The 21,329-nt window shown below is 40.4% G+C and overlaps 6 protein-coding genes across 6 annotated transcripts in view; 4 read left to right on the top strand and 2 right to left on the bottom strand.

The window, feature by feature from the left end:
* Nucleotides 1-103: 103 nt before the first annotated feature.
* Cbr-hrpf-2 lies at nucleotides 104-2,312 on the top strand (the record flags this gene model as incomplete). Its single annotated transcript, XM_045235396.1, has 7 exons — nucleotides 104-206; nucleotides 260-574; nucleotides 622-759; nucleotides 879-1,050; nucleotides 1,130-1,188; nucleotides 1,232-1,676; nucleotides 1,724-2,312. 7 exons carry the CDS (start codon nucleotides 104-106, stop codon nucleotides 2,310-2,312), a joined length of 1,821 nt encoding a protein of 606 aa, XP_045092949.1.
* A 514-nt stretch (nucleotides 2,313-2,826) lies between these two features.
* Cbr-smg-3 lies at nucleotides 2,827-8,784 on the top strand (the record flags this gene model as incomplete). The annotated part of the gene is made up of 8 exons (XM_002633540.2): nucleotides 2,827-3,087; nucleotides 3,132-3,310; nucleotides 3,357-4,761; nucleotides 4,806-5,770; nucleotides 6,018-6,165; nucleotides 6,315-6,393; nucleotides 8,339-8,678; nucleotides 8,736-8,784. The coding sequence occupies 8 exons, from the start codon at nucleotides 2,827-2,829 to the stop codon at nucleotides 8,782-8,784; spliced, it is 3,426 nt and encodes a 1,141-aa protein (XP_002633586.2).
* Nucleotides 8,785-10,877: 2,093 nt separating this feature from the next.
* Nucleotides 10,878-11,923, bottom strand: CBG05464 (the record flags this gene model as incomplete). The annotated part of the gene is made up of 4 exons (XM_045235395.1): nucleotides 10,878-11,011; nucleotides 11,255-11,356; nucleotides 11,609-11,771; nucleotides 11,816-11,923. The coding sequence occupies 4 exons, from the start codon at nucleotides 11,921-11,923 to the stop codon at nucleotides 10,878-10,880; spliced, it is 507 nt and encodes a 168-aa protein (XP_045092950.1).
* A 2,157-nt stretch (nucleotides 11,924-14,080) lies between these two features.
* CBG05465 lies at nucleotides 14,081-15,045 on the top strand (the record flags this gene model as incomplete). The annotated part of the gene is made up of 2 exons (XM_002633542.1): nucleotides 14,081-14,161; nucleotides 14,212-15,045. The coding sequence occupies 2 exons, from the start codon at nucleotides 14,081-14,083 to the stop codon at nucleotides 15,043-15,045; spliced, it is 915 nt and encodes a 304-aa protein (XP_002633588.1).
* Nucleotides 15,046-16,485: 1,440 nt separating this feature from the next.
* On the bottom strand, nucleotides 16,486-18,968 carry CBG05466 (the record flags this gene model as incomplete). Its single annotated transcript, XM_045235394.1, has 6 exons — nucleotides 16,486-17,418; nucleotides 17,765-17,856; nucleotides 17,906-18,201; nucleotides 18,553-18,629; nucleotides 18,679-18,794; nucleotides 18,845-18,968. The coding sequence occupies 6 exons, from the start codon at nucleotides 18,966-18,968 to the stop codon at nucleotides 16,486-16,488; spliced, it is 1,638 nt and encodes a 545-aa protein (XP_045092951.1).
* Nucleotides 18,969-21,103: 2,135 nt separating this feature from the next.
* Nucleotides 21,104-21,329, top strand: part of Cbr-mif-4 — a gene marked incomplete at both ends in the record, with an annotated part of 5,278 nt that continues 5,052 nt past the window's right edge. The window contains one exon of the mRNA XM_002633544.1: nucleotides 21,104-21,292. Coding sequence (XP_002633590.1) covers nucleotides 21,104-21,292 — 189 coding nt within the window. The remainder of the gene's footprint in view (nucleotides 21,293-21,329) is intronic.

Genomic DNA, 21,329 nt, shown 5'->3' with positions numbered 1-21,329 from the left:
CGTTTGATTTGATTTAAATTGTTGCCTAGCATGTTGCTAAACTTTTTTGCGGCTTCCCTTTTTCTACAATCGATAAATTCCTAACTATTCAGGTTTCTTCAGAATGTCGGAAGAAACTGTACAACCTGCAGCAGATACCACTCAAGCTGGTCAGGCTTCTTTGGAAGTTGGACAACCCGAAGCCAAATCAGAGGCTGAAGTGAAAGGTAAGCCTTTCGTTTTTAGAAAAAAAAATAGAATAGCCGATAACATTTTTCAGCGGAAACTCAAGCTGAACATCCAGAGCCTCAACAAGAAAACGCACAGCAATCAGTTGAAAATAACTATACAATTCCGAACAGAATATCTGGTGCTTCACTCAAAAGCCAATTTGTTCGACTTCGCGGTCTTCCATTCAACGCCACGGAGAAAGATATTCATGAGTTTTTCACTGGTTTGATTGTCAAACGAGTGAAGTTCGTTTGCACTACCGGACGTCCCAATGGAGAAGCTTATGTTGAGTTTGCGAGCACGGATGATGCTGGGAGAGGAATGGAGTGTGACAGAAAGGAGATGAGCAATCGCTATATAGAGAGTAAGTTTTTAAAATATTAACAAACAAACCTTCAAAACCAGCTTTAGTATTCTCTGTTCCCATTTCGGAAGGCGAGAATGAATTCCGTCCGGATGCCGATGGAAACGGCGAAGAAAACCATGTTGTGCGATTGAGAGGAGTTCCATGGTCATGCAAAGAAGAAGATGTGAAACAATTCTTCCAAGGTTTGTGATTTAACATTTCAAACAGATTTTACCGTACGCCTTGGGCATCAATTTGAGCTTTAAACACCCCCTCCCAATCCATGATTAGATCTTACTATGGGTTTCCTTATTCCATGCAGGGCTAGAACCACCACCGGCGGAAATTGTAATTGGTGGGACGTCTGGGCCGAGACCGCGACCATCTGGGGAGGCGTTCGTTCGATTTACGTCGCAAGCAGCGGCTAAAAAGCGATGGAGTACAATAACATGCATATGGGAACGAGGTGGGTATTATTGCGGATGTATAGTGTCGCGTATTTGCCGCTGGTTGGAAGTTAACTGCTTTGGTTTCGATGGTTCGATCAATAAAAAAAAGTTTAATCATTTTCAGATACGTCGAGGTCTTCATGTCGAGTATGGTTGAGTTGAATCGTGCCAAAGGAGGAGGAGGTGGGCATTTTCTCTAATGAAATCTATTGAGTTGTTTTTATAGGTTCCGCTGGGTCATATGAACGAACAGGGATTCGTCCACTGATGTCTCTCGATCGTTCAGATGCTGGATACAATCAAACAAGAGGTGGCGGCGGCGGCGCCGGATACGGTTATGGAGCCTATGACGATTACAGTTCGGGTGCCTATGGTACGGGAGGACACCACGACTACGGATACAGTTCCTATGATCAAGGAAGCTATGGAGATAGTTATGGAAACGGAGGTGGCCATCACCACGAGGGTCCATTGAGAATCTATATGCGCGGTCTACCCTATGATGCTGATCACCATGCCATCGAAGCATTCTTTTCACCACTCAGAGTTCACTCTATCAAGCTTGGTATAAATGAAGCTGGACGGTCTTCGGGAGATGCGATTGCCGAGTTTGATAGCTACCAAGACTTGCAGTCAGGATTAGCCAGAAACAATCAGAGAATGGGAAGAAGGTTGGTAAAACACATAAGCGAGTTAGAACTGATTCTTATTTTTATAGATATGTCGAACTATTTGACACTCGTGGAGCCCCTGGACCAATGCGACGTCTTCTCTGGAAAGAAACATCTGGTCCAAACGTGTTAGCTGCACCAGCCCTTGACCCAATATTAAACGGAGGTCGACGCGGCGCAGCTCCACAACGAGAACCAGTCTACCGTGCCGGCCCACAAGCGATGCCACCATCGCATCGGGAATCAAGAGATACGAGAGATGCACGAGATCCATACGGTCCACGTGCTCCTCGGGGTTACGAACATCGAGAACAAGCACATGTCAGAGCCCCAGCGCCAGCACACGGAAGAGCTCCAGATCCATGGGGAGCTTATGGAGCGTCATACGAACAAAGCAGCACTGCGGCAACAGGATACGGTGCGTGGGATGGTTATGGTTATGGAGCAGCGGGTTCTACTCAATCTGGATATTCATCAACTGCATCCTCAGCTTATGGAGCTCAACCAGCTGCTGCGGGATATGATCGTCACAGAGAATCAAGGGATACACAGTCACCTTGGGCACAACATCAACAACAAAGTTCCTATGGATGGGGATCCGGTGCCGGAGCTGGAGACCGTAGGGGAGGATATTAACCAATTCCTCGTCGTGCCACTTGGTTTTTTATAATTCATTTATTACCAGTCCTGCCAAAATCCCTGTTCTTTCCCTTCTTCTTTTTTAATCGATATTCTTCGTATTTTATAAATTAGGCAGCCAACAAGCATACAACTGTCATGAGATTCTAAATACTGTTTGTCATTTATGTTTTACTCTCATAGAGGTCTCGTTCACAGATTCGTTTTGCGGCATTTATTGTTTCAAAAATATATTCCCACCTATATCAAAATTTCAAACCCCTGATCTTGCTCCTATCTTCACTAAACCTCTTCTCTTTTTCGTTTTTTTCTTCCTCTTCAATTTCAAATCAATCTCGTGGCTCGCCTTCTACTGTTAATATATGCTGATCTGCTTCTTTATTTAAATTAAATTGAATAGAAAAATGAATAATTATATTCATAGAAATGTATTTTATATCACAGAAAAATGTTGTGAATGCATACCTATTTCTTTTTCCAATTACTTCATAGCTCAATTATCCAATTACAGATGCCTTATACAGTAGAAAAGTCATGGTTGGAAGAACTGCAAAAAAGGGTGGAATTCCAAGAAACGTCTCGTTTGAAAATGGTCGAAGTTAGAGAAAATTTTCTAGACAATGAGAAAGAATTGAGAAGTTTGGATTCTGCTCTCAAGAAAACGACTAGCTTCATGAAGAAGATCAAATTGTTAAGTGCTGCAACCGTACCACAGCTTATCGAAGAGCTTTCGAAATTGAATTTGAGCAAATTCGTGGAAGAAATCGCTTCGGTATGGCTGAAAATGGAAAATTTCTCCGAAACTATAAATTTTAGGGTATCATCGAAACGAAGCTAAAAATATCGGACATCCCAAAAGTGACCGAATTGTGTCTTGCCGTTTCAGCCATGTATTCGAATTTTAGCGAACAAATGGCCGGCGAATTCAAGAAGATTCTTCCCGTCAAGAAAACTGACAAAATTACGAATGTTGCAAAATTGAGAGTGGATATAATGTGAGATTTTCCTTCTTCTAGCTCTCCCTTATGCTTCGTTTTCCAGTTTCCTCGCTGAACTTTGTCTGTGTGGAGTTTTCAATGAAAAGGAAGGACTTCAAGTTCTCGGCGCCGTGCTCACTTATCTCATTCAAACTGATAAAATTGATTTCGTCAATTATGGATTATTGGCGACAGTTTCACGATGTGTGGGTTGGCAGATTGCAAATATCATTCCGATTCCTTTGGGAGATGACAATGAAACAGTTAAAATTGAGGAAACTGATCTTCCAACATCATCAGCGCTTTCTGGAGATCAAAAGAAATCGATACGAGAACTTTTTAAGGTTTACTACGATGTTCTATACGCAAAAACCGAAAAGATATGCTCCGCGCGAAACAAGGCAATGAAAAAAGTGAAGCGTCAGGAGAGAAGTCGAGGAGATGCGGCTGATGAGGAAAAGGCGAAGTTCAATGAACTCCAAGCCGAGTTAGATACGTTAAGAAAGATGACTAATGAACTGTCGTGTGCGATTGGTATTACCATGAAGCCGTTGAAAGAGGAAGCAAGTGACGATGAGGAGGACGAAGCTGCCAACCTGGAAATGGGGCGACAATTGGCTGAAGGAGCTATCAAGTTGTGGAGTGATGAGGAGACAAAAGCGTTCTACGCAGATCTCATAGATCTGCGTCTGATGGTTCCCAAGGATCTTTACAAAGAATCAGAGCAGCGGACGCTTAGCAAAGCAAAAATGGCTGAACGAATCGAAGATATCGATGTAGAGAATATCAACGAGTCGGGAGCTGTTGATGCGAAACGAACGATGTCACGAGCTAATTCTGAAAAGGAGAGCACTCCGGAAGAATCGGAAGCAGCTGTTCCGACAAAGGAAGACATTTCTGAAGACCGAGGTGTGAACAAGTGGCAGAAGTTCGTGCTGGATTTGGACCATCTTGTTAGCAAATACTCAACTGACAAGGCCGCCGAGTATTTTGTATCCAATTTGAACAATAAAGGATGCCGTAAGCGACTCGTCAAACTGATGGTCGAGCCACCACCCACTCGGATAGACGTCGTTCCATTTTATGCTCGTCTCATTGCCACGCTGGAAAATGTGATGCCGGATTTGACGACAGAAATCGTGACACAACTGCTCGATAAATTCCGAGGATTCCTTCAGCAAAAACCATCGTCATCTTCAGCGATCGCAATCAAAGTTGAAGCTAAAATGGTTTGTGTAATGATGATTGCCGAATTAATGAAGTTCGGAGTAATTTCCCGACCAGAAGGACTCAGTTGTTTGAGACAACTTGTCTATGATCTTCGTGGTCATTCCGTCGAAATGACTGCTACGTTTATGGAATCGGGAGGTCTCTATCTGTATCGTCACACCGAATCGCATGCGAAAATGAAGAGGCTGTTGGAAGTGGTCAAGGCGAAAAGAGAGAGAATGAAGGATCAAAGACAGGCGGTGAGCTAGCTGACATTCTAGATAAAGCAAAGACTTGATTTCAGATGCTTATCGACAACGCCTACTTCACATGTCTGCCACCAGAGGATTCGAAAGAAGAACGCCTCCGTTTGAAGTTTGACGAAGAGGATACACCAATGAAGAAATTCATCCGACACGTGGTTCTTGATATCAATGACACTAATGTGGACAACCACCTGAAATGCCTTCGTAGATTGGACTGGAGTGATCCTGAAATATCCGATTACACAATCAGATACCTCTCATCCACGTGGCTCCTTCCAATTGAGAATCTTCAACACTTAGCATCGGCGATTGCTGGCCTTTGCAATCTTCAACATCTCCAATGGATCGGAATGGCTGTCATTGATTCGACAATTCAAACTATCAGAATCTCTCTAGAAAATCCTGGAAATTTCAACCAATGGGCTCACTCGGCGGCAGTTTATCTTGCCGAGTTGTACAGTTTCGAGTTGTGTGATGAGGATTTGATAATACAGATTTTGTACCAACTGATTTCCTATCCAGAACCAGAAAACTCGTGGAAAGATCTTCACCGAATCAGAATGATTTGCGCTGTGCTCGAAATCGTTCGAGAATTCATTCAAAAAGGACCAGGACGTCTGAAATTGCGCTATTTCATGGCCTACTTCCACCGCTATTATTTCACGAAAAAAGAAGCTTGGGACCTGGAAACTCAGGATAAGCAACCGAATTCTGATGGTGGAGATAATAATGAAACTGTGCCAGACATGGAGACAAGTTTCCCATATGAAGTGGAGATAGCCTACTCTGAAATGTGTCGGAAATTCCGTGGAAAAAAGAAAAATATTCCGAATCGTTGGCCAAAGAATCTGAAAGAAGCTCAAGATGCAGTTGCCAAGGTTGAGAAGAAATTCAAAGGAGATCTGAAAGAGGTTGCTGGAGAGCACAGTGATATTGACGATGGAGGAATGAAGGATTTGAATGTGATTGAAGAGGATGATGAAGATGAAGATGATGATAATAAGTTTGTTTATCAGTTTCAAATTCAAAAAAATTCATTCACTGACCACAGTGTTACATAATATAGAATGGGCATGAAAATATCACATAAAAATCAAGGTTCTTTCAATCGATGCTCTTCTAATTTCGAAAATTGAAACATTTGGTTCAAATCAGTTTGATGTGTTGAAGAGAGACGGAAAGTATGGTGGAGATGAGACGATTCTGAAAATTGAAGAGTTACAGTTTTTGGCAAACAATTTTTATTTCAGATATTCTGAAGGGGAGCAAGAATTCGAGGATTCTGATGAGGAACGACAACGCGGACTGTCGATGAGCAATGCGGTTACAAAAGAGGAGGATGACGATTTTCAGCGAGAACTCGACAGAATGATGGGAGAAGGTTTTAGACAGTCGGCGGTATGTGTTATACCGTAAAACCTGTAATAGGAGTGCCCCCACAGGAATCGAGAAAAAGTTGCTCAAAGTTCACATTTGGGGGCCCTTCTAATACAGGTTCTACGTTGACTAGCTCCCAATTGCTTATTTTTACACCCTAATAGTTCCAGGCACCTGCTGCTGCCGTCCAATATGATGTGACTCTTCCGGCTGCGGCCAAGAACCGATTCTCGAGAAACATCAAGTTCGGTAAGTCATATCTGAATCCCCGTCTCCTTCCATAGATCATCGAAAATTCGTAACACAATTCTCTTTGCTATTACTCCCTCCTAGTATAATAGCCTCTCACTTTTTTCTCACTTACACGCACCTTCTCGAATATCATTGAAAGAAAGTAAGTGTGGTCCCCACCCGAAGAACATCTCGAATTTCGTCACACCTGCATCTTCTCACATTTTCAATTGAGAATGAAAGAGGAGGACTATATATATATATATATATATATATTTTTTTTTTTTTTTTTTTTGATGACACAACAATCCCTATCCCAGAAACACTATACCAAAAAAGCCGTGTATATGTTCTCACCCCTGGAATTGTGGCGCTGCAACGACACAACGACAAAGGCGAATTTGATTAACGCCACGGAGAATATTGGGGGCGAAAGAGAGCGGCGGGGAGGCTTGATTGATTTTGGTTTTGGTAGCAGCAGAGTTCGGAACGTCGCTCCCGCTAGAAAACAAAAACAACAATAATCGGATTTAGTTCAACAACGACTACTAAAACGTTGAGACACTGGGAAGGTGAACGGCAGTTTTCGTTGAACCAGGGACATAAAAATAGTTGGGTTCAGGAAAATATGTCGATCTGGGTTTTAGGAAATATAAAACCGTATCGGTATTCAGGTAGGCATTGAGTACTGTAGCGCAATTTTCTGATTACGGTTATGTTATCAAAGGATCTCTAGGATCTAAGATCTAGGAGCTAGATTTAGGAGAATTTGTAGAAGTTAGGATCCAGGATTTGGGATCTAAGTTCTCTAGGATATAGAATTTTTAAGAACCAAGATCTCTAGTTCAAGTCTCTATGGCTGATTTCGAATTATCAAATGTCGTCTTCTTCGGTTTCCTGGAAGCTTCTAGAATCTGTGGTTGGAAGAATCAAGATTAGAATTATAAACTAGCCCTCTAGACTTAATTCCTCAGATGGGACTTTTCTGAAAAACCTTCCATGTTCAGTTTTCTCAATCTGGATTCCAGAGTCTGGAATCTCCCCTATGTTATTTCCTATACATCCTCCTCCTGAGTGCAACAATCCCATTTGTCTCCTCCTTGTCATTATGATCAGGACATCACCATCATCCAGCAACATCATGTTCGTCTCGAATTTCAATCACAAATTTTCCGCCACCCCTTGACACATTGTTTCTTCTGCGGTCGTTTTTCGACACGAAATGTCCTCTTCTCTTCTTCTTTTTTCCCGACAACGAGACAGGGAAACATCAGGTGTATGGGTGTAAAAACAACACTTGCAGTTTTATGATGGAGATAAAAATGGAGATCTGAAATACTAGAACACACGACTCAATAGTAAACAAAGCCCTGAACACTATAACCTAATTGGTGTTCGGTTTCAATCTGGTTGGCTGATCCCTTTTTTGTTACAAGCACACCTTTCCCTCTTCTTTTTCCGGCTCTCACGAAACATTTTTTTGAGTAAGGCCAGTAAAAAAAGAATAAGGGGCACAATAGCCTGTGTGGCCTCCGACCGACCGGCTCGACCCGGACAACAACCCAAGTTGACTCTCCTATTTCTCTCCTGGTTCTTCTAAAGAAGCAGAAAAAGAAGACGTTGTTGGCTAGAAGAAGAAGAAGAAGAAGCCGACGTTTATTGAATTTCGTTCGCGACTTCTTCTTTTTCCTATGGAAAAACGAAAAATGTGCCCTCTTTTTGCTAAGTTGTCAACCCCATAGAATTCTGAAGAGAAGTCTGTTGAGATATGTAGATTCAAATTTCCCGCGCCAAAGGAGACATCCCCATGTCCCCCAATTGGGTTTTTGAGTGATGATTTCGTATGGGCGAGAAGTGGAAGAAAACGGACAGAAAGGTTGCATTTTAAATGAGAATTGTGTAGCACAGAGATTGAAAAATTGTTGAAAAGTATAGTAGGTGTTCAAACAATGTTTGTTTTCAGCCGAGGATACGAAAGCCAGGTCATCGCCATCTCGATCTTCTGAAATGGACTTTGACGATGAGCCATCGTCTTCCACCGGCGTCGCAGCTTCTGGACGTCAGAAACAGGGTCGCGTCACTCTTATGGTACGTGGAAAGGCGAATAAACCGGCGCTGAAGACTGTCAACATTGACGATGGCGAATTGCAACGTCGTTGGAAGGAGGAGAAGGCTCGTGAAGAGGAGGAACGAGCCGATATGAAACGATTGACGCTGGGACAGCATCGGAGAATTGAGATGGAGGAAGAAAAAGCGCTTTTAGCACAATTGCACGGTTCTAGGAAGAACAATGCGAAGAAAAAGTAAGCATTTTTGCGAGGGAGTTGAGGGATTACGGTATTAATATTGTTTGATTTCAGCCCGCCACGCCTACAATTCCCAAAACCTCACCTCGAAGGAGAATGGTGACAGTCCAAGAAGACACCTTTGTATCTTTTTTTGGTAAGTTTGTTTGAAAGCAGCATTGGTACTACGGCGGCGACGTGGAATGGATTCGGGGATTGGAGATCCTGAAAATTCTGAAGTTTCTTGAAATATCTTTGACCTAATTAGACTTCTGATGTCATAGTGACGTTTCGAATTTCGTCTTCTTCTTCTTCCTTTTAAAAGTTTAAATTCTCTTTCGTCCCAATTTTTTCATTTGGATAACGTGCTTGAAGATGAATGTTTCTTACCTCGATTCCCCTCTTCTTCAGTATGCCAAAATTTTAATAAATGGAGTACACATTTCCCCCTACCCCACTAAAAATTTAAGTAAAAAAATGTGTCCGTCGCACTCTTCTACTCTTACTCCGACGTCTTCTTCTCCTTCTTCTGAATTCATATTCAGTTTTGTCCCTGTCTTCGGGTCCCCCGAGGCGGTCCTCTTCGAAACTCAAGAAGAATTGGAAAAATTCAAGAAGAGAGAGAGAGAGAATTTTTCAAAAAGAAAGACTCACTTTCTAAAGAAATAAAAACAGAACGAGAGGGGCAAAACACTCAAAAAAAGTTGCTCTAATGGGTTCTTCTGGGTGCGATTTTAAGGCACTGAGTGATTTTGGGGCCGCCTAATTAAAGTAATGCATGTGTGGGCTAAAGAATGACACTCTCCAGATTTATGACTGATACTTTTTGGCGTCTCCAGAAGTAGCTTGGGTTTAAGTGGGTAGTTCAAGTCCATTAGGAATTCAAGGAGAGAGAACTTTTTTGAAATCAGAGTGCTTTAGGTCGATGGGTTTTTGGTTTTAAGTGAGTCAGACTTTTGAAAATAGAAGAGGATTCAGAGTTTGGAATTCCAAAAATTCTGAAAAAAAGTACCCTTACTATTACCGTAAAACCTGTAATACAAGGGCTCCTTAAATTTTAACTTTGAGCCAATATTTCTTAGTTTTTGTCAAAGATATAGAAACGGTTAAAATGTCAACGGATAAAATGTTTAAGATGATAACACCAACATCTTATCAGTTAACACATTTTTGATATCTTGCATAGAATCCAAGAAAAATTATCTCAAACTTGACAGTGTGGGGGCCCCTTCTATTACAGGTTTGGGTATTTTTTGGCTCCCCGTCAATTCGAAACCAGGCATTTTGAAACCGTGGTAATGCAGGCGATGGATAAGTTTCAAACTACGAAAACAATTTTGGTGGTTTTAAATATGCTTTTTCTGATAGAACACATTCTGAAAATCGAAAAAACCCCAAAATTTGATGTACTCGAAAGAAGAAAAATTCTCGATTTTTTCGATTTTCAGAATGTGTTGTATCAGAAACAGCAACTGACTCGTTTCGAATTTGTGCGGAGCCTTTAATCTTTGGAGCACTTTTCAGTCTATTGGAATTTTATTACTTTTTGAGATTCATATCCCAAGTCACTCTCAAAATAGTAACTCCAAGAGTATTTTCATCTCAAAGTTCGTACAATTTGAAATCTCTGTGTTGCTCATTCTATGCTCTCTTCTTCTTCTCTATAACGATAGAATGACCGTGGCGGGTTAGATGCGATGATGTGTGTATGTGGTTCAAAATGAGATTTACCCCTCCCGTTTAGGAGATTTCTTCACTCTCTTTTTCGAGTTTTTGGTTGTCTGGTACTATCTGAGAACGAGAGAGTATGAAAAAGTGTTCCAGAAGAAACATCTGGTTTTGATTCTAGGTTAATATCGGATGATCAAGTTATGTTTTGCTCTCTCTGTCTTACCCCAGCAAGATCAGTGTGTAGGAAACACTTTTCATGTTCAATATGAAAGAGATTGTGGTTGGGGGAAGTCGCTTCTTCTTTTTCTACTCGGGACGCCCCAAAAAACCCCAATGGGTGACTGATATGAGAGACAAGTTTTGGTTGGTCTGTCTCGATCTCATGACAAGAAGAGGGGGTCTACGCTCTGGATCTTGTTTTCCTCCACCAGAACAAACAAGTATTTTTTGATGCACATATATATGACTTACATAATATCTGGAGAGCTGGAGAAGAAGGCGTCTATTGATGATTGGGGATTCTGGTGATGATGTTCTTTGGGGAGACTATGACAGGAAGAGAAAGAACAGAAGGACGACGGCGAACGTCGCGAATTTTTGAAACGGTGTCGATTGATGGTTGCATAGATCACGAGCGCATACACAGACACGTTGCATAGCTCGACGCTCTTGTACGTATCCTGAATTCTTGGTCTTTTGAGATTCTATGGTTCCTAGGTGAGGCTTTCATTGCCGGCCGACCGCCGACCGAATTCTTGCATTTGCGCGTCAATATTTCAGAGAGTGTTTGCGTACGCAGCATCCTTTTTTTCGACGAACGATGCATTTCTTAAATCTCTAGCACGTTGACGCACAAATGATGGAATTCGGTCAGCGGTAGCCTTTTTCGACCGACCAAAATGAAAGCTTTAAATCAAACAAACCTAGTTGAACGTTTCGAGACATTGTCCGAACGTTTTGGCAACTCATGTGCTGAAAATTTACACGTCGATCGCAGCCAGCACCCATCCAGTAGTCTCCGCCGCCTGCAAGCATGAAAAAATTTTAAAAAACATTTTTCAGATGTTCTACTAGTCCTCAGCATCACAATTTCTGGTCCGACAACAATGCCATGAAGAAAATTCCAATTTTTATGTTAATACTTGTTGTTCTTCCGTTTTTTCTATGTTCTGTTTTTGTTTTACTCGAATTTTTCCATGCGCCATATAGAGCGCTTTATATTTGCATATAATAAAAAATACGGTGTTTTTTTTTGTCACGATTCTTTAAATCCTTACCAACATGCATTGTGATCGTGACACAGACGTCTTGATCGCGATCGCACTTTATGGGTTCCATGGAGCATTGGGGACGAGACAGACGAGTTGATACACGGAAGTTGTCTAGTTGAGTTGTGGAAGATGTGTACATACAGGTTAGGCATGTTAGACTGGACGTTGGCTGAAAATTTGGAATTTTTAGAAAAATTCCAGAAAACAACAAACCTGAATGATTAAAAAAATGCAAGTGAGAAGTGTGAAAAGACGGCATCTCGTGGTGAGTTCTTCTGAAATTCTTCGGTGCCCTCTTCTTTTTCGGCCGCCCGACCGCATCCAGGGCGGCTAAGCAATGTTGCTTAGATGTCGTCGGAATCGCGGCGACGCCTGGATTCCGATGACAACGACGGTGGACAACGTCTTCTAGAAGAAGAAATTCGTCAAATTTGGAACGTGGGAAAAAGATCAGAACCCGGAAAAAAAAAGAAAAAATACCAAGGGAGAGAGAAATAGAAAAAATAAGAGAGTGGTTTTTCGTTTTCTCTCTCCGGCAGCAAAACGGGGCGGAGCCTTCTATTTTCTTCAAAATGAAATTGTGTGTGAGCAGTGGAAAAAGTGGGCGTGGCTTCGTGTTTGGGTGGGAGGAAAACGAGGAAGAGGTAAGGAGCAAGAAGAAGAAGAAGGAGAAAAGATGAAGGTGGTAGTGGTAGGAACTTCGAAAAATAAGAGAAAGTGTAAGAGGATACTGTAGGTGAAGAAATAATGAAGGCATTGATATACCGTAAATGCTCTAGTACAAGCCCATAGTACATTTTGAGCTAAATTTTCTCGGTTCCTGTGAGAGATATCAAAACTTTGTCAATTGTTAAAATACTAGTGATATCATGATAAACATTTTATCAGTTGGCAACTTTTTGATATCTTTCAAAAGAACCAAGATAATTGAGTTCAAAGTGAACGTATAGGCTGCGCTTCGATTAGAGAATTTATGGCAAGGATGATCTTGTGATTTTCTGAAAAAAAGTTATGTTTCGTTATGTGATTTTTTGCAATTACTCTGTTTAACAACTTGTAAAGTACATTAAGTTTCTCTAAAGAGTTGAATCAGTTCAGATCATTTTCAGACAAGTTATAACAATTCTTATTTTTTTGTTCTCATTTTTTTCCGGGTTTTGATTTTTTTTTTAGTATTTATTACTTATGATCGTCTAACACATTTTCTCAATGAACCATCTTAAACTGAACGTTTTGAAACAGTTTTTTTTTCTCGGATTCATAAATCTTCGTGATATCTGAAAATATTCTGAATCCTCAATCTATTGTGTTAGGCAATAAAGTACTTTGTTCATACGTGAATCTATACTTTTCAACACAGTTAGATATGTCATTAAAGTTTTTGTGTCCACTTTATACTAAAAATTTTTCAAGTCATCAGGAAGAGTTATCAGAAAATTGCAAGTCATGACTCTCCAATGAGATCTCTCTGTTTTCCTTTTCAAATGATATTTGCAGTTTGTATACAACAAATCGGAACTGCAAAATTTTAACTTTCCTTGTCTCCTCTAATAGAAGGCTACCCCGCTAGGTGCATCGAAAAATAGGAGCCGGCGGGCTTCTTCTAGAAAAAATATGGTAATTCAAAATTCCCGAATTTTCAATACTGTAATTTCAGAACTCGACGATTTCTAAATATTCTAATTTCTATATTTCGGAATTTCAGATTTTTAGGATTTTAGAATTTTTTTCCCGGAATTTCAGAATTCCTGAATTTTGAATTTTGAAATCCTGGAATCTCAGAATTTTATAAATTCTCAATTTTGAAATTTAGAATTGCAGAATGAAAAATTCCGATTTTCCAAAAAAACTGAATTACACAATTCTTAACTTGAATTGTCAAATTTCTGAATTTTTGAATATAATTTTTTTTTGAAAATAAATCATTGAAAAATAGAAGCACATGGGCTTCTATTAGAGGAAATACGGTAATTGAGCTTCTCAATTGATTTGGACTGAAGTCGTCAACTGAAACATCAATACTAATGATTCGGAGATTACAACAATTTCAGGGTCATTGGGGTAATAAATCCACAATTCGGGAGTACAATATTCTTGAACACATCAACTACCGTATTACATCTAATAGAATCCCACCCAACCTGACTTCGAGCTCAATTATCTTGATATCTGTAAAAGAGACAAAATATCTTAAACTGATAATATAATTGTGTTGTTATGGTAAATATTTTGTTAGTTGACAAACTTATATTTATCTGACTTCTGCTAAGAATATTTCAGCCGATCAGTTCACTCAACACTTCCTATATTGCTTTGTTTTCACACAAACGCATATTTTGCAAATGTCCTTCATTGTAAAATTGTCCTTCATCTCTCTCTTCCTTCTTTCATTTTTTGTTCCTCATTACACTCAGACCTTACACATATCCAAATTTGTATAAAAGAACAGGTTGAAGCTGAGAAGAACATCATTCAGAAATGGACGAGAAACAACGCCTTCAAGCTTATAGATTCGTTGCCTATTCGGCTGTCACTTTCTCAGTGGTCGCCGTTTTCTCGGTAAGAAACTATTCAATTGACCATAGAGAGACTTAAATTCGGATTTCTAGCTGTGCATCACTCTTCCATTGGTATACAACTACGTTGATGGAATCAAGACCCAAATCAATCATGACATCAGATTCTGCAAGCACTCTGCTCGCGATATCTTCGCTGAAGTGAACCATATCCGTGCCAATCCAAAGAACGCTTCTCGTTTCGCCCGTCAAGCTGGATATGGAGCTGATGAAGAGGTTGTTGAGGGAGGACAAGAATCCCAAGGAGGATCATGCTCCGGATGCTGCCTTCCAGGAGCCGCCGGACCAGCCGGAACTCCAGGAAAGCCAGGAAGACCAGGACGTCCAGGAGCAGCTGGACTTCCAGGAAACCCAGGACGCCCACCAGCACAACCATGCGAGCCAATCACTCCACCACCATGCAAACCATGCCCACAAGGACCAGCTGGAGCTCCAGGAGCACCAGGACCACAAGGAGATGCCGGAGCTCCAGGAGCCCCAGGACAAGGATCGGGAGCCGGAGCACCAGGACCAGCAGGACCAAAGGGAGCACCAGGAGCCCCAGGAAACCCAGGACAAGCCGGAGCTCCAGGACAGCCAGGAGCTGATGCTCAATCCGAGTCGACCCCAGGAGCACCAGGACCAGCCGGACCACAAGGACCACCAGGACCAGCCGGATCTCCAGGAGCACCAGGAGGACCAGGACAGCCAGGAGCACCAGGACAAAAGGGACCATCTGGAGCACCAGGACAGCCAGGAGCCGATGGAAATCCAGGAGCACCAGGACAGCCAGGACAAGACGGAGGAGCTGGAGAGAAGGGAATTTGTCCAAAGTATTGCGCTATCGATGGAGGAGTTTTCTTCGAGGACGGAACCAGAAGAAAGTAAACAAATCCTTTTTTGTATATTTTTGGAATAAATTCGATTCGTTTACCTCCGGGTTGGCTTATTATTTGTATGAGAGTGATCTAAGTGTCTTAAAAGATTAGGATCAGTATTTCAGGATGATCTAGCTGTAAAAGCATTAGAGCTTTCATGAGTGAACTGGAACAAAATCATAAAACGATCAACCCAAGAACTGTTAAATGAAAAACAACAATTTCTGAAATGCAAGCGAATACCTTTCTTTTCCAGAAATTTTTTCAAACGAAGAACTCAAACTAGAAACTAGGAACTTGTCAGATTTAACTAAATTGAGACTGCTCATAATCATGTTGCGAGTGTTCAAGGCATTTTTGAGCGTTCGTAGCTCATAATTGAAACCCTTGGAAAAACGTAAAAAAGACAGAAACTTTTAGTAGAATGAAGAATATCTGTATTGCAATAGCTTTTTATTGATCAACTGTCGAAAATGAACTACACTTTTAGACGGTATATTTTCGAGGCGCAACGTGTTGTTCCCTTTTCGGCAGTCACCGCCCCGCCGGTGGTCCGTTTTTCAGCAACCCCCTCTTTCTCTGCTATTGGAACCATATTATATGATAAAGAGCTCCATACTGAAATGTGGTTTTTTTGGCATTCAGGAATGTTTTTTTTACCAATTTCTGACACCTCCTACTTGGTTCTTTATCATTAAAGAATGGAAATTTATGTTAGTTGGAGAGGCCACCGAAATTTTGGAATTTTTTTCGGGTTCTCGGTGTTCCCAGTGGAAGGAAAACAATCCGTTCCAGTCTAAGCATATAATTTTAAATAAAAACTGAATATTCTAAAAAAATCACAGTTAAATAAGTACTGAAATTCCCAAATATCAGCAAAATTCCAAATGTTTTCTCTGAAATTTTTTTTTCGAGAATATTCATTTTCCAATTTTAGGCTTGGGCTGAAACACCCTTTTGCATGAAAGACTATCTTGAAAAATTGCGCTAAAGTTCAGACAATTTGGGTGCCTTTTGGGAGAATTCTAAGAATTCAAAACAGAATTAGGGAAAGAATTGTTGTGAGCCATCTTGACTTTTTTCTTGGGATTCGTCGAATTCCATAATATTCCATAATATGTTGTATCTTTTCTCATGTATTTAAATGGGGTTTTGAGAAAGAGTAAAATTATCATTCATTAAATGTGCTTAACCTTTGGTGAAAAAAAAAGAAAACAACTGGGAACATTAAATGGAATACAACGGTGTCTTGAAGAGAAAAAAACGGTAAAGAAGGAGAAAATCGATGAGCGCCTAGAAGAAAGTACAACAGAGAAGCCAGAATTGGACCTCTGACAAAAACAAAAAAAAATGTACAGTACAAAAATGAGTAATGGGATCAATGGGTCGCGAAATGTACAAATAATACAAAAAAGAAGGAGATTGAAAAGAAATTTTATAGAGAGAAAGATTAGGCTGGTTTATAGAACCCTTTGAGATCCATCCACTCCTTTACACTACGATGAACGCGTTGTTGAACATTGGGTCTCAGACACAATCTCTCCGTAGCCGATTCCAATTTACTGGAATTTCGTCTCACATAAAATGCAGCATCACTAGCCATCTGTTCCAGTCTCTCCTGGTCGATTTCATCAAGTCCATAAGCGTAAGTCATGTATGGGTTGAAACGATAATAGACGGATTCTGGAAGCATATCGTGTACATTCATATGAACTCCTTCTGTGTCAGTAGCACTGTCAATAATTCGGAGAAGTTTGTCTTGGAATGATGTGGAGAATACGGTAGGTGTTGGCTCCACAGACGTCACAGTCCGTCCATTTCCCACCGACACCACACAATTTATTGGCTCATTCGGCCACAGGAGTTTAGTTTCGTGATAGGCAATGGCAGTTGGGTTGTTCGCATAGACTCCTCCGTCTTGAAGCAGAAGATTGTCTAACTTGACTTCTGAGAAATAGAGAGGAGCCGCCGCAGATGCTTGAATTGCAGTCCAGAGGCAGTGATCGGTGCCACCTCGATAGTGAGAATCACGTCCAGCTGGATGGTCGTAGTTTCGGAAGACGTAAGGCTGTATCGTAGGTAAATTAACGATAGAAGAAATAATGGCCAATCGTGGAGTATGCAATTTTTTCGAAGTATTGATCATGGTCACTTCCTCTCCAATCATTTTCTTCAGAATGCTGACCCATAGATTTGTGTTGTAGTACGAGTGCTGCAGAATCAGTCCCATTCCTCCTTGGAATTTTCCTTGTGTGAAAAGCTTCTTCGAAACGTCCATATAAGCTTCTCGACACTCTGCCACGGAATAACCTTTGACTGTGAGCAAGGCGGCAATGATGCTTCCAGTTGAGACTCCGCAGATCATGTCGAAGATTTCACAGATCTGGAAATTTGTCTTTTTATCAAAACAACTCGCATTCTTTTGTCTTTCCTATCGGGAAGTTATTTTTGGGTTGACAGTCTGTTACAGTCACGTGGGATTGGAAAAAAATGGAAACAATTTTTCAGAAATAAAAACACTGAAATTTTCAGACAGTCCAAAATAGAGTTTTTGATGAAAATTGAGCGAATTGAAATGTTCAAAAGAAAGAGCAATTTTTGAAAAAAAGTGTTGAGAAATTTTGAAAAAAAGGGAATTTTCGAATTCACAGAAATTTCATTTTTTGGTTGAGCAAAAGGAATCCGTTCTTCGTTTTCTAAACTACAGTAATCCCACTTCAGATTCTCACCTTTTTTCCAGACAACTTCTCAATTTTTTCCAAAACCTCAAGTCCCATCATTCCACGTGTTCCACCTCCATCGATCGACAAAACATTGACTCCTGAAACCATTTCATTTGGGATTGGACCCAGTTTTGAATAAAATCTCACCTCTTCCTTTGGGTGGTGGCTGAACTCCAATAAGTGTGAGACACTGTCTCGCTTCTTCTTTCAACTGATCACTCGTTCCGTATATCACCATTTCCAACAGCTCGGCAACCAGACGTTGCTCCTGAGCGGCAACAATCCGTGTCGGTGGGAATGCCATAATGTGTTCGGAGAGGTCTCGAACTCGTGTCAATCGAGACGTCGCGGTTTCGGATATCAGGATTTTCTTGACAAGAGCTCGTGTCTTGGCAGTCACTTCTGATCGGGATACACGATTTTCGTTGGATTTTTGAATGATTCTGAAAGTAATTTTTTATCTTTTAGATTTTTTAATTTACCGTTATAACTGTAATAGAAGGGCTCCCTGTTACCCTATTTAACAAGATACTGAAATCTTTATCAGGAGGTTCCCTTAACTTTTAACTTTGAGCCAATTTATTTCGGTTTCTCTCAAAATTATGGAAAAGCTGTTAACTAACAAAATGTTTATCAAGTTATCACAAACATTTTATCAGTTGACCATCTTTTATAGGAATCGAGATAATTGAGCTCAAATTTGACAGTGTGTGGGCCATCTATTACAGGTTTTAAGGTATTTTTCTTTTTGTTTTTTAATGACTGAGAATTTTTTGACAATTTAAAACACTCACTGTGTCTTTGATTCCACTTTAACAGTTTCCTTGGCTATCGCTTTCGATGTTCCGACGCTCAAATAGTTCAGTGGATTCTAGAAATCCTATTCTATTTTTATTCGATTTTTTAAAAATTCAACTTGCCTCTACTTTCGACACAAAACTCTTGAACATATCCGAAATGTAGGCATAACTCGTTGGAACTGCAGCTGTGGCTCCTGATGGACTCGCGGATGCTCCTGGTGGTGTACTCGCTCCCCCTGAAATACTATGATTCATAGAAAATGTTCAATTTGAAGTTATTGAATACCTTGTGAATTGGAACTGCTGAAAAATGGGCGTTCTGTGGTGCTGGAGAGAACATCGACAGAACGTGAACGTCGACGGAGGATGGGTAGTGTTGATCGATAGATAAGTGTACTTGTGGTGGACATTCTGGAAAAAAGATATTCCACATTTTATATTAAAAAGTATAAAAAAGAAAGAAGAGAAAAAGATAGAAAGAGGTCTAAAATTATAATGAGGAATATGTATGCTCGCTCAAATGGAGTATCTAGCTCAATTGGGTCAAATCAAAATTTTCGTAGAGAAAGAGTGTCAAAAACCAGAAAGTTAAGTGAAAACTATGTGATAAGCGAGATAACTGACAAAAGATGAACAGAAAGTTTCTCACTTTCTTTCTTTCTCTAATTCCTCTCTGTTTCGCCCAATATTTCGGGTCATCACAGAACATGGGCGAGTGGATCACGCCACATTCGTCCCGTTTCGTTTCAACCCCAACATCTTGCACTAGCCGCAGCTGCATCCTTTTTCAATCTGCGTCTCCATGTTAACCCGGAATCTCTCTTTTCGTGTTACTATTTCTAATTCGCTGTCTCTCTCTTTTCATCATGAATATATACAAAGGAAAAGGACAGACTGCACTGGGAGGAGAAGAAACACGTGGTCTGGGAGACGGCATAATGGAGACAACGTGATACTTGTCGTCATCTAGAAAAGCTATGGGGGAACCCACACCACGTGATGTGTCAGCGGTACTTTAGGAAGACAGAGAAAGTTCGAAATGTTGAGTCACGAATGGATGGAATGTTCGAGAAAAAGAGCAGTTGTTTGGAACAATTGTGTTTTGAGAGTTTGATCTTTGAAGATAACTTCAGTGTTCAGTAAATCTAGCAGTTAGCTAGCTAGTTACATCTCTATTTTTGAGAACCGATAGACCAAGAATTGGACATTTGTCGTTCTTTGGGGACAGAAGTGTTTGGAACAACTATGAGCCTTTTAAAACAGAATATGGTACCAAAAATAGCGATTGATTTGGATGCAAGAGGAATAACTGCTGAAACAAAACAGGAATGAGGAAGTGTGAGAATTAAAAAATGGGAAACAGGATAAAGGTACTGTATTTCCTCTAATAGAATCCCACCCAAACTTCGAGCTCAATTACATCGATTCCTGTGAAAGATACTAAAATTTTGCCAATTGATAAAACAATGTTCATATTATGATATATATATTTTATAATTTGAAAATGTTTTGATACCTTTCACATGAATCGAGATAATTGAGCTTAAAGTTTGGGTAGGATTCTATCAGAGGAAATACGGTAACTTTGAAATTAATTGGTTTACGTTAGAGAATCGTATGAAACCACAATCATCGAAAGAAAGTAACCAACCCCTAGTGATGTTATCATATTTACAGATTCTATTATTTTTGCGGTCTCCTGGAGGATTATCCCACAAATCTGACATTCTTGAGGATCTACTATGCGGAAGATTTTTCAGAATACTTCCATATAGGAGGAACGCATTTCGCTTACTTTTGAATATCAAAAAGCTGAATTCATTTGTATTCAATACGCGTCGTAGGTGTGCCAGACTTAAGCTTCTATTGGATCTGTCAATATACCTTAAACACTCTAACAGAGTACCGCCCGAACATAAAGCTTTGAGATCATATACGTTCATGTGAAAAATATCAAAATGTTGTCAATTGATAAAATGTTCTTGATATGATAATTAACATTTTGTCCGTTGACGACTTTTTGATGCCTTTCACAGAAGTGGAAATATATGGGCTCAAAATTGGCAGTTTGGTGAAACTCTATTAGAGTGTTTACGGTAATTTTTATTCATTACGCGGCACAGGTACTCCAGCTTCTACTGGATTCTTCAATATAATTGATCCTGACGAGTCCACCCCTACTTCCTGATCTTCACCCTTTTCTCCTTCATACCATAACCCTAACCCGATTCCAATCATCTCCCCTAATTTGTTCATCCTTTTCCAAGGTCAAACTCTTCCTCCCAACCTAATTGTTTTCCTCTTTTGTTGTCTTCCATGTCGTTTTTCGTTTTTTTTTCCCGAAAAAACATTGAAAAATGGAGTTTTGTGTGTTCTTGTGTTGTCAAGTGCTAGTCTTTCTTCTCCGAGAGAAATGTTTTCTCAGCTGACCGAACAGAGACAAGGAGAGCCTTTTTTAGTTTGTCGAGCGGCAAAATGTGTATATATTCACTAATGTTGCGAAACCGTACAATTCTCTACATCAATTTGCAATTTTCAGCAGAAAATGCAGATCGTCAGGATTCAGACGAACATCCGCGCTGCAGATGTTCCAGAAAAACTGGAGCAAGATGTCAGCTACGGGTTATCAGTGGTCATGGAAATGCCTTCTGATAAGTTTGTGGTTATTGTGGAGCCAGCAGTTAGGATAAGAATAGGATTCGAAGCTAAGGAGACTACGGTAGCAGTTGTTCAAGTAAGTTTTTTTTGTTTAAAGGAGGGCCCAATTTTTT

This window comes from Caenorhabditis briggsae (assembly GCF_000004555.2).
Source record: "Caenorhabditis briggsae complete genome, chrIV, whole genome shotgun sequence".
Classification (NCBI taxonomy): domain Eukaryota; kingdom Metazoa; phylum Nematoda; class Chromadorea; order Rhabditida; family Rhabditidae; genus Caenorhabditis; species Caenorhabditis briggsae.
This window is presented reverse-complemented; position numbering and strand designations above follow the sequence as displayed.